The sequence below is a fragment of the Gorilla gorilla genome, chromosome 9, assembly GCF_029281585.2.
Source record: "Gorilla gorilla gorilla isolate KB3781 chromosome 9, NHGRI_mGorGor1-v2.1_pri, whole genome shotgun sequence".
Classification (NCBI taxonomy): domain Eukaryota; kingdom Metazoa; phylum Chordata; class Mammalia; order Primates; family Hominidae; genus Gorilla; species Gorilla gorilla.
In genome coordinates this window covers 13,978,961-13,991,545 of record NC_073233.2, presented here as the reverse complement: position 1 = coordinate 13,991,545, position 12,585 = coordinate 13,978,961, and the positions used below count along the sequence as shown (strand labels likewise).

General features: G+C 42.6%; 1 protein-coding gene across 19 annotated transcripts in view; it reads right to left on the bottom strand.

Annotated features, from left to right (window-relative positions):
* PPFIBP2 (PPFIA binding protein 2) overlaps window positions 1–12,585 on the bottom strand; it is a 145,011-nt gene that overhangs the window by 7,757 nt on the left and 124,669 nt on the right. For 11 of the 19 annotated variants that reach the window (XM_055355327.2, XM_055355324.2, XM_055355325.2 and 8 more), the window contains 5 exons: window positions 8,846–8,984; window positions 7,124–7,265; window positions 6,321–6,449; window positions 517–667; window positions 139–250 (listed from right to left, as the gene is read on the bottom strand). In XM_055355327.2, the coding sequence (XP_055211302.1) occupies window positions 139–250; window positions 517–667; window positions 6,321–6,449; window positions 7,124–7,265; window positions 8,846–8,984 (673 nt within the window). Of the gene's footprint in view, window positions 1–138; window positions 251–516; window positions 668–6,320; window positions 6,450–7,123; window positions 7,266–7,655; window positions 7,689–8,845; window positions 8,985–12,585 lie in introns of all 19 variants that reach the window. The other 8 variants (XM_055355323.2, XM_031007646.3, XM_019037213.3 and 5 more) reach the window with 1 other exon arrangement.

The following is a 12,585-nucleotide window of genomic DNA, read 5'->3' as shown; positions in this document are numbered from 1 at the left end:
TATTCCCCCAAAAGTTTAGTAATTCCTCTGCCTTTTACAAGGAGACAGCTGTCCTTGAGGTACCCATTTAACAGGAAAATTCTTTCTACTCTTAGTTGCTGCCAGAGACATACTTAATACATATATGCCTATCCTTACTTGTCACCCAAATGTGGTCTAGCAGTGCAGACTTCTCCTCCTGTTTGGTGTTGATGGCTTTCACTGCTAAAACAAGCTTCTTCCTGTGGAGTGGGTGCTTAATTCCTAGCTCCTGAAATTAAAAGATGAAGACCACATGTGAAATTCTGGCAGGCAATTTGGCCCTCAGAATAAGCTGTGTCTGGGTGGAGATGCTCTGAGTATGGCAGTGTATCTCCACACCGTGCCCTGGGATGCCAACCTGCAGCTACAGAGGGACTCTCAGCCTCCTCCATCCATCCTTCTGTGTGTGTGTGTGTGTGACAGGAGTGGCGGACCCTGGCCTCCCCATGCTTTGGGGAGAAATGGGAGCCTCCTCTCCCCAAGCTCAGCCCTTACCTTTTCCATGTCCTGAGGGGTGGCTGTCAATAAAGTGTGGCCAGAAGATACCCACTGCCTGGCAAAGATCACATACTGAGCCAGGCCAAAGTCCTCCAGCCATGCACACACACGCTCTGTGCTCCACTGGGCAAAGGGGGCATTGGCGTCACTGGGAAGCAGGAAAACAGCATATTCCTGTTAGTGGGAGAGCCTGAGGTTCTGAATCTAATCATGTCTCACAAAGAAAAGAAAAGAAAAGAGAAAAGATAAGAGAAAAGAAAAGAAAACAAAAAACCTGTTTTTTAACCAACAACCTCCATCATGGGATTCTGCTGAACAAAATTCCACTACAACACACTCATAGGAGGTAGACCCTAGAGTTTTCTTAATAACACAAGATCTGAATTTCAAATCTCAGGCTACTTAGAGAATGGGGCAGCCTGTATGGCCCTCCTGAGATCATGTTCACATGTCCTAGGTCCGCATACACACATATACATGCCACAAGTCCAGAGCTGTGGCCTCATTAGGCGGAATCATCTTTTTAGGAAAATGCTTAGAAAACTAGTTTTCTTAGCATTTAAGAGGGTCAGTTCTCTTAACATTAAAAAGAAAAAAAAAAAAACACCCAAAACTAGAAGCAAAAACTTGCCAATCAACAACAGCTAACACATTACTTATTAACAAAACAGGAGGAACATTCACATTAAAGTCAATAAAAGGACAATATATTTTTCATCAGTACTAACAACACTGGTCTGAGAGTCGTAGCCAGTATTAGAGATAAATAAGAACAAGAAGTATAGCTATTAGGCAGAAATAAAGCCATTCTTTACAGATGTCAGGACTGCCCATTTAGAAAACCCAAGAAAGCTCAGTGAGGTGGCCACTTATGAAATACACATATAAACATATGTAACGTATGTTACATACAAAGATCAACAATTTTCTAATACCATCAATGCACAGATACTAATGCTACTGTTAAAACAATTTAAAAATCCCACTCATAGCAACCAACATTATAAAACGTCTAGGAATTGCCTTAACAAGAGATGTTTGGCCTTGTGTGATTATGTGTGGGGATTGCGGTGGTGGGGAGAGGTATTGACTGCAGCAGTCAACTGAGCTACATAAAAAAGGACATGAATAAATGAAAAGCTAGATTATGTTCCTAGACAGGATGACTGGGTTTTATAAAGCCATCAATTCTTAAAGACATCCATTTTTCATTTAAAGTGTGAATAGCACACTAAAAATCCCAATAGAGTCATTTTTTTTAGGGGGGATTCGACAGAGCAACTTTATGTTCATAAATGAGGATTTATAGAATATCGTAGATATTCCTTCAAAGACCAGAAAGATTCCTTCAAAGTACCCCTAACATATTAGATTAAAACATATTTTTTTAAATGCCTGGTTGAGCTGTTGTTAAAGTGAGGGAATTCCTTAAAGGATAAGCATGATAAGAATGCCCCATTTTAGATCAAATGTTAGAGATAATGTATACCCTGGGGCAGGGACTGATCAATCATAATCTGGAACCTGGGCTTTCATGCGTCCTGAAAATATTTTACGAGGCCTGGAACTTACAAACTTTCTCTTCAAAATAGTATAAAATTTGAATATATAATTAGAAACAAAGGGAATATTTAGAATTAGAAAGCAAGCCACAAAAAATTGCAAGTTTTGCAAAACTAAAAAAAAATCACAAAATCTAGAAATATTTTATTATATAAAAGCTTGATATACCTCTATAGTTTGATTCTTTTTTGAGACAGGGTATTTGTTATTTTAGAGATGGGGTATTTATTTTAGAGACAAGGTGTTAGTAATTAATTATTTTTAGAGATGGGGTCTGGCTCTGCTGCCCAGGCTGGAGTGTAGTGATGTAATTACAGCTTATTACAGCCTCGAGCTCCTGGGCTCAAGCAATCCTCCTGCCTCAGCCTCCCAAGTAGCTGGGACTACAGGTCTGAGCTACTGTATCCAGCTATAGTACTTCTTTACTCTCGTATTTTGGGTGGATACTCTTTGACTGCTTCTTTGTATGTCCACAACTTTATAATATATTCTATGACAACAGATGGTTGATTTAGTCTTTCTTCTAGCATGACTGATCAATATTTATCTTTTATGACAATAGTTAAGAAGTTTTATCTTCACAATTTATAACTGGTATTGTCATGTACATTTTTAGAATCATTTAAATTTAGAAAGGCCTCTATCAAATGTCTTTTATATGTGAGTTGTAAAACTATAACGCATTCAAGTTTTCTAACGCTATGGCTAATCTTAAACATTCTTTGAATTGACAATGTTCATTTAACTCATGTGTTGTCTATGTCCTTGTGGCAGTACATGAGTTTTATGTTATCTTTGTCACTGTCAGTATATCATGTAAACTCAGCAAGAAATTTCAACCTTTTCCTGATGGATTCATATCATTCATCTTATATGAACAACAATCTAGAGGGCTACTCACTCCTTTTGTTTAAAACTTACCTCTTGCTCTTAGCAAATTTCTGCTTTTGGTATGATCTGGATTTTTTGTTTATAATTTGTTTTTTAATGTAAGAAAGAATAATTTCTCTCAAATTTCAATGCTCATTTTATCACTTTTGTTTTATATTATATTTGGTTTTTATTTCATTTGTTTCCTTGTTTCTTGGAAGTGGGAAAAACAAACATATCTGAGGGACATTTCAGTTCTTTTTTAAATTTTTTTACTTTTATTTTTTGCCTAGTCTTTGTGAACCTAACATTTCAGCTCTAAAGGGGAAATAAGTGTTTTTGAGATCATAATTGGAAAACCTCTGTGCTATCGACCTTTTCAAAACCACCTAGAGCTCTGGGCATCATCTCCAGTAGTCTTCCCATTTTTTGTTTTGTGAATCCTCTCCTCCCTCCTAAGCCTTGAGGTGTTCACACAGAATCAAACCCAGCTTCTGCACCTCCTCCTCAGCTCCTCTCAGTGCCAGCATCTCCCATATCCTCAGCCAGGGCACCACTGAACACGCTGGGAAATAATTTGGAGATGACAGAGAAGATACCCTTCATATATAGCCAAACCATTTGTTTTGTTGACACATTCCAAAACATCCTTTCAAATTGCAGTTCAAATGATGTAGCTGAGATTTCTCAAATATGCTCTTCTCACAGTAGGGGGAGAGCACATGGCACATTTATAATTGTACAGTTCATTCGTGAGTACAGAGCACTGAGCGAATCGGCACAATGGGAAGTAGAAGAAATCCTGGAAGCCATTTGTGCAGTAGGAAAGCTAGTGAATTAAACCTAACTAAACTAAACATGCAGTGACTGCAAACCACATGCACACACATACCCCCCTAAACCCAAACTACATGGATCCCCAGGTCAACTTCCCCTTAACAAGTCCCCCAAAACCCCCACAGCTGCCCTAACACCATCTGTTACAAGGAAAAGTATAGACCAAGGGAAAGTTGCAGTAAAAATAGTCAGCAGTCTTAAAACTGGTTGTGTTTAAAATACCTTTTTTATGCAAAATTTTCAAAACACCTGGCCCTGTTAACACTATGATCAGACTCTCTCTGGACCCTGGAAGGGCTCCATACAAAGGAGGGTCCCTGAAGCTTAAGCATCTTTACATTCATGATGAATCTGACTCACCAGGCGTGTAGGAAAAGGAAACAAAATGGGGCCCAAGGTAGGGGAGCAGTAGGATTGGGGACCTCTCCTAAAGCTGGAGTCCTGAAGGGCAATACACTCTGTAGATCAACTCCGGAAAAAAACACTGCACAAAGGTGGGATTCAGCCATGTGGCTCTAGAGCCTGTTTGCCTTAAACATTATACTTTACTGCCTTTTTCTCAAAAATAGTAACTCATAATAAACTCACAAACTATAATAATTCCTAAATGGATTATTCAGTTTTTAAAAATCACAGAAAAAAATTTAAAACAAAATGATGAAAGAATTCACAAAGTGGATGAACCTAATTCTATATAAACATAAAAATTCCATGTATCAAAGTATCAGAAGCAAAAGTAAAATTCTGCTACAAACCTAAAAATACTTTGTCACAATTACTAGACATGACTTAATATCTTAACAGAGAACAGTTAGCAATCTATAAGAAATACAGTAATAATAATGAACAAAAATGCAGATAATTCACAAAAGAATTAAAAGGACAAACATGAAAACTAAATTACCAATAAAAAGGAAATTTGGAGGTTCATAAAAGTAGAAAACTTTGACAAAGAAAAATTTAAATACTTAATGCTGACAAGGATGTGGGTGTAATAGGCGCACTCTGTCCAGCAGTGCTGATTGGAATGTAACTCTGTAAAACTTTACCTGGGAGAAGAAAGAAAATAAAATGTGTTCGTCCATAATCTGACAGAGAGTGCCTACACAATGTCATCAAATATCATATTTTAAAAAAAATCAATTGTTTTATTGAACAAAAAAAGGTTGGGGCTGGAGGCTTTCAGTATCAAAGTACTTTTCCTAAAGAATACTAGCAACAACACTTTTAAAGCTACACCTAAATATTAATATCTAGAAATTATAAATATCACCAGAGGACATTAACATATATCAATTTCTACTTAAGAGTCACAAGGCCTTTCTTTTCCACGAGCAAATTCATTTTGCACCATTACGATAAACATAACAATCTCATCAGGACTTCTTCATACATCTTCCCTTTCTCATCCACTGCTACGGTTAATAAAGCACAAAGACATTTGAACAAAGCAGCCTGTGGCTGGAACTGCAGTTTTTTCCTTTGGCAAAGAAAGCTACTGACCCTGGTCACCCCATACCCTAAAGTGACTGTCAGAATACAGATAGCTCCCTAACCATGCTCTCCTACTCTAGGGACAATGCTGAGGGGTCTTAGGAAAGTTTTTATACCCTGACCCAATGATTCCCCTTCTAGAGTCAATCCTTCAAGAACTAGCCAGAATTAAAACAAAGATGAATCATTCAAGCTTACCATAGCTTGATTTTTTTTCAGCTCAGATAAATCAGAAACAACAGTAATGTCTACGTTGAGAAAATTGCCAAGTAAATTAGAATATCTAATTATTGAATATACAGGAAAAGCTTTCCCTGGCTCACTTTCTAAGAGCTCTGAATTGGTCTCTGACTTACTTAGACTATGTCCTTAGATTCTCTAGCCTCTAAAAGCTAATGGTCTACACATTCTCATGTTTCTTTTCAAGCTTCCTGGAGTCTGGGGATACTCATCGAAGAATAAATGGATCTGGAAAGGTCCCATGTCTCATGCACGAGGAGGACCTGGTAAGACTAGAAACCTGTTTGGCAAGCCAGGGAAGTGCAGTATCATATCCATGTGCAAAATAAGCTAAGACTCCCTTCCACAGGGCATGCAGGTCTGCAAACAATATGATGCATTTAGGGAAATGCTTTTCTTCCTTAATTGGAATCTAGACTATATTATTTCTGAGAAAGGACATCTGAATGATACATATCATAACCAGTAATTACCTGTACTCTGCATTGGTATATGGCAATCTTGAGGTGACTAAACTGAAGAGAGTTACAGCTTACTTGTTGCCTTTTGGTTAGATATAAAATGTCACATTCCAATCCTGTGGAAGACCCCCAGGAGTACTGATCTTGGCTGAGTAACTCAGAACTTAGGAGATATTGTGCTGGAAATGACGTATTGTAGGGACTGCTTGACTGGGGAAGAGAATATGGAAAGGGGTTTCCGCAAAACACAGGAGTAAAGATTCACCCATGCAGGTTTGAAGGGAGATACTTCTTTTTCAGAGCAGAGAGATCAAAGGAAAGTGGGTAAAGCCTTACCTTTTCTGTCCCTTGGAGTCCCTGGTCCTAGAGAGTCTTGGCCCTGCGGTTGCCCGGAGCCCACCTCGTCGAAACTCTGCCATCCCCAGCGTGTCAGAGTTGAAATTTCCTGACTGAGTTCTTCGGATTCTGCATGGAGAAGAATCCATGGAGACGGTCATGGAATAGTCAGAAAGCCTACAGTCACTGTGCTTCCTCTTTTGCAAGGCCATGCAGGCCAGCACAGGGACTCTCGGCAGCACTGCTTCTCCGTACCTTCCCAGAGATCAAGGATCACAACCTGTTGCAGCTCCTTGGCCAGACTCAAGCCTCAACTCGAATCCTGCCTCTGGGATTTGGTCACTTGCCATAGAAGTCAAAGCAAAGTTTGATGCCTTGTAGGAGGCCCCAGTTTCTGCCTCATGTCACAAAGTGGATCAGTTGGGCCAGCAAGTACTTGGCTTTCAAAGGTTTTTCAAAGATTTCTTAAAACAGACTGACTCCTAAGAAGGGAGAATACAGTCTCATCTGTGTCTGTGCCAGAGCCAATGTAATATAAGCTGCAGAGATTATGTTCAGGGTGTGTGGAATGGGTGGGTGCCTAGGATGCATGACATGAAAGGCAACTGGATATATTCAATGGGTGTCTTTCATACTTCTTCTCTTGGCCCTGGAAAATATCTCAGATTCTTCTCTTTGAACATGAACACTCTGTTTTGACTGCTGTTTCAGTGTCTATTGGACCAGGGGCTTACATAGACTCTTTGCCCAATCAAAAAGAGAAATTCTAAGCAATATAATTAGGATCAACGGCACCAACTTACTTTCCCCAGAACTTCTTAATGCCTTTGGGATTCCGTTTACCATCTGGTGTCAGAGGAGACTGAGGACCTGATTCAGTGCCCGATGATGTGGATGAGAGGTCATTGACCACAGCAGTGTCATCCCAGCCACTTTCTGTGTCTCCTGAGATTGGAAGAAGGCAATGAATGTGAATGTAAGGATGTGACCCCTGGAACCCTTCTTCCCCAAGCCTGGGCCGTCCCCTTCAGTGGGAGTCCAGAGAATCTGCCCAGTTCTGCCTTCAGGGCAGAACTCCATACCAAGATCCCAGAGACTAGTGGGGACTCCAGGCTTCCTTGCTGAGAAATTAGGTGAGCTAATGTCTTTAATTTTAAGGATTTGGGGTCCAAAGTACTTGTGGATTATTCCAACAAGCAGCTTCTTTTTCCTCAGAGGGAGATGCAGGAACGCAGGCAGTAGTGGGTCCCTGGCTGAGTGCTGGTGAAGGGGAGGGTTAGGGTAGGGAAACAAAGGCATTCTCACTCTCCACCTCACCTGGAATGGGTACAGTACCTAATACGGGGGCACTGACACTCCGGCCACGATCTCCAGTGAACCAAGAAGCAGAGAAGCCACATGAAGAAACAAGAGAGGCCAAAGTCCAGCCCAACAGAGTTACGGGGAAGCAAAGAAATAAACAAAAGAGTGTCATCGAGCAAGAGAGAAAAACTCAAACAGAAAGAAAAATAATCCCATGGAGAAGGATGGGGTGAGTGGTGACTGACACTGAGAGGTTTCATGTGAGGGGACCAAGTGTTCCTGGTGCCCCTTTGTGACAGGCTGAGGTGTCCACACCCGGGGAAAGGAAGGGACAGCAGCAGGGGCTGAATACTCCAGGCCACAGGCAGCTCTTGTGCAGGTGCCTGGGCTCACTCAGCTCAGACTAGAACAATCTGAAGCCGTAGTGAGTCCAGTTTGAGTGTCACTAGAACACACTCATTCAAGGGTTTATCTGAAGTTCCTGCAGCCAACGGCAGAGCTGGCCTTCACTAGGCCAATGCATGGGCCAGCTCAGGGAAGAGCTGAGGCTGAGGAGCCTCAGGAAGAACCCTGCCAGGACCAGAATGTTCCCTTCCGGGGCCATTGAATCTTTTGCTGCTGGTGGGGAAAGATGGCTTATTTTGAATGAAAAGCAGCAAAAGCCTCTGTGGTTTCAGGTCTTACCCACCGAAAGGATACCTGCAGACCGACACCCTTGCCCATTGGCCACTGACTTCATTTGCCTAAGGAAATGCTCCCACTTGGAGTGCATGATACCCTCCTACGGGGAATAGGGAAGCTGCAGAGAAGAAGGTGGAGACAGGATAGAGAAGATCAGAATGACAGAGGAAGGAAGCACCAGGGGCAGGAAGGGTAGAAGGGGGTGTCTGAGAGGAGGGAAAACAATGCTAGGAAGGACAGGAAGGAGTTCGAGAGGAGGAAGAGAAGAAGAGAGGAAATAAGGGTGAAAAGCTGCAGCCGAAAAGAAGTAGGGGATACACACACCCTGGTTTGCTGGGACTGCAGAGTGCTGACCTTAGAAAACAGCTCGCCCAGGGGGAGCCTCTAGAGGTGGGACCACCCCAAGGTACAACTTGTTCCAGCCACCCACCCCACCATTCTCCAATTGTGGATTGTGGTGGTAGGTGCAGGGATCTTATACAATCACTGAAAGTGCCAAGGACACTGCTCAGAGGCCACCAGCACCAGGGCTGGACACTCACTCAGCCTCAGCAGGCTGCTCCCCGTGGCGTCAGGCTGGCAGATGGTGGGAGGAGAATTGGCAGCCTCTCCATTGGGCGTGGCTCCTGAAAGCTTCCCAGGTAAAGTGGGATATTTGTGCTCCGCCAAGAAAGGGCTGTCCTATTGGAAGGTGAGAGAAAGAGAGAGATACCGACTTAACTGTCAGCCTGAGTTAGGAAATCCTTGGATACAGAACAACTCCCTGTTTTCCAAGAGCCATTTTTCACATATGGTGACTTGAAGACCCCTCAAAAATTATTTAGCTAGTCTGGGAAAGGGGACCAGAGTTCCAAGGAAGGAAGAAACTTTTCCAAGGCCACACAGTAAGACAGGGACAGAGTCAAGTGCAAATCTGGGGCTGACTGAAACTGCTCTAACAGGAAGTGAAGCTGTCTTGCAAAGGGGCCTTTGCTGTCTGGCCTAGTGCTCAGAGACTCAATGAATTAACAGCCGTGAATTACTCTGTAAGCTCTTTGGATATGAAAATTGGCATTCTAATAAAAGCTGCCTAGTGTTTTATCATACATACATACATATATATGTAAAATAACAATCCTGCAAGAGAGGAAACTGAGCTCAGTCTGGTCTGGGCTCCTCTGTTTCCCCCAGATTTGCTTTCCTGTGGTGAGGAGAGAGGTGCTTCTGCTAATTGGAACCCTTACTCAGACCAGACAAGGGCAGATCCCTGTGAGGGCCTGACCAATTGCATAAATGATATGGATCTTGCCTGAGAGCGGCTATGGTACAGAAGGGAAATTATAGTTTAAATGTGGAGCAAAAGAAGAAAAAATCCCTATATTGTGATCATGGCTTCTTAAAAAACATCATGTTAAGGCAAGCATGAAGATACACACACACCCTTGGGGGAGCTGACAACAAGAAATGGGCCAGAGGACTACATGCCAACAAAGCTCCTTTGGGAACTTAGGATCATAGTCTGCACGAGGTAGAGCCTCAGTGCAGCCAGCTCCATGCTTGGACCCTGGCCATGGAAAGGTCCCAAAGAAACATGTTGATTAAATGAGGAAGAAGATAGCACTTATTTGGTAAAGAGGCATATAATGGCCTCTAAATCTGCAAACCTGAGAGAAACACAGTGGAATGCGCTGTGAAAGTGAGAATAAAAGAAAAGAGAAATTGAAGCAATGTCACTAAAGGAATCAACTGTGGATCACCTGATTAGATCCAGAAGAAAGTAATATAAAAAACAAAACAGATTTCAAACTGGCAAGTCACAACAGTAATGGAAGGCTGCTGTGACTGAGACATCTTTTGAAGTTCCATTTAGCTAAAGGCCAAATATCCAATATATTTCCAATTCAATTTGCTTATAAATATATGTCCTAGAAATTGTTTGAGATTCAGTTCATTCATTGAACATTGACTATAACTCCCTATAAATAGTTCAGAAAGGAGAGATACAGTGAGAGGAAACTGAATTCTGAAAGAACTGGCTGGTGGAGTAGAAGTAACTAGAACCTTCCGAGAGGAAGGCTATGAGATTTTCAAGTTTGTGATGACCCATGAGGTGAAGATTAGACATGATCAGACATATGGTCAAGACCCACAGTTTCCAAGTGGTAGTTCATGTGCCGGCTGCTCTTCATAATTACCTGGGGCACTTGTAAAACAACATGAATTCCCAGATCCCTCCTGTGCCCAGTCCCTGATTCAGTCCCTCTGGAAGCACACCCCAGATGTCTATATTTTTAACAAGCATCTCAGATTATCTCAGATTATACTAATGCAGTCAGACCCAGGAACCACTGACTGTGAGAAAGTAGTGTTCAAAGATTTTAGAGACCTGAAGGGCATGACTCCAAGCTCCCTACTATATACGACATATGGAGGGGGGAAGAGCTCTCAAAAACATGTTTCTGGTTGCATCATCACGCATGCTCCCTCAAGGCAGGGCAGAGACAGCCAAGGAAGCAAGTGGGCCACCCGGAGAGCTCCCTGAGGAGCTGAGATGCAAGGAGAACACATACCTAACCCAAGGATGGGGTTTAAAAGGCAGCCCAGACCTGTAAGAAAGACAGCAAAAAGGAATCAAGGACAATGGAAAGGGCTCTCTGAGCTCTGCTCAGGCCAAGAATAAGAGCTGGGAAGAAATGACTCACTGATGTGGAAGGCAGTGCAATGTCAAGACGTGATGCAGAGGAAACAAGGATGCTCAACTCCAGTTCTGTTTATCCTGTCTCCAAAAAGAACAATCCTCCTGGCTGTAGGGGAACAGAAGCCCCAGCCAAGGGAGTAGTGTAGAACTGATTATCCAGCTGCTTTAAATTACAGCAGAGAAGCAGCATGCCAGAGTGGAAAGGGCCTAGGCTTTGAGTCAGACCAACTCAGACAGAGCTGTTTCTCTGCCACCTCTCAGGACCTCTGGTCATTTCTAAATGGAGAATAACAATTCCTACCTCAGGTTTGCCAGGAAATAACATATCCACAGGGCCTAGCACACAGTGGACAGTGGATAAGGAGAAGCACAGGAAATATCACATACCCAGGGCCTAAAGAAATAGCAATCTAGAAGAGGAGTCCTTAGACCACGGCAGGCACTGGTCGGACTGCATCTAGAATATCACACTCCAAGTCTGGTCCAGGGCAGAACTTGAAGAATACATTGAGAAACTAGCGCTGAGCCTAAGAAGACTAAGTAGCAGCTTAAAAGGCTTGTGATCCATGCACATGAGAAGGTGATGTTCAGCCCAGAGAACAGAGCACTCAGAGAGGACATGAGGGACTTAAATTCCAGAGCTGTCAGGAGTAGGGGAGATTGACTTTTTCCATGGGCTAGACGTGGAGGGAGAGGATCAGCAGATGCACATTTTAGAGAAGCTCACACAGCTGCAAAAGAATACAAAGGATGTCTTACAATGAAATGAGCTCTCAGTCACAGAAAGCAAGAGCCAGTTTAAGCAAGGGCCAGACACTAAAGTTAGGGATGCTGCAGAAAGATGACTGTGGAGCGGTTCTGCACCTGTGTAGCTGTTCTGGGGAGGACGGTGGTGTATGTGGGTGAGAGGGGAGGGTGGTCATGTTGAATAACTGAGATTGTATAAGATTGTGATTATGGTCAAAACCATGTAAGAATTAATCTTTTAATCTGGAGCATTTTTTTTCTTTATAAATAGTTCTACGTCACTTATATTTCTTGGTAATCAAATTGGCATCTTAAACCTTGAGCCTGTGAGCTGGGTGTGTTTCCAAAGGAGCAGGTGGTCACTTACAGGAGTGCTTTAGAAACACCTGCGAATGACCTCTGTGAAGCTGAGGTGGGAGGGGGGACTGCTGAGCGATTTAACAGCTGATGCCATAGGAAGCCTTTCAGTTCACAAAGGGACCACACCAACCCCAGGCTCAAGGGACTGTGTTGCAGAGCACCTGGGCAGGGGAGCAGGCAGAAGACTTTTGCTATACAGTTCAGATGGCCCAAGGAATGGCTGCCCACTTGAAGAACCAACTGCTACAAATATGGAAGAGTAGAGAAGCCCCTTATATAGATGCAGACGTACAGAAAAGATCTTTCTCTTACGCAGATGTGGAGGAGCAGAGATGCCCCATTTTACCATATGGATGTGAAAATATAAAATGACCCTCTCAGGCAGAAGTCAGCAAGCAATGAGAAGCTCCATGTTTCATATGGAAATGGAGGCAGGGGACAGAGAAGGGAAATGCCATCAGCCTCACAATACATTTTCCATATAATGTTATAAATGGT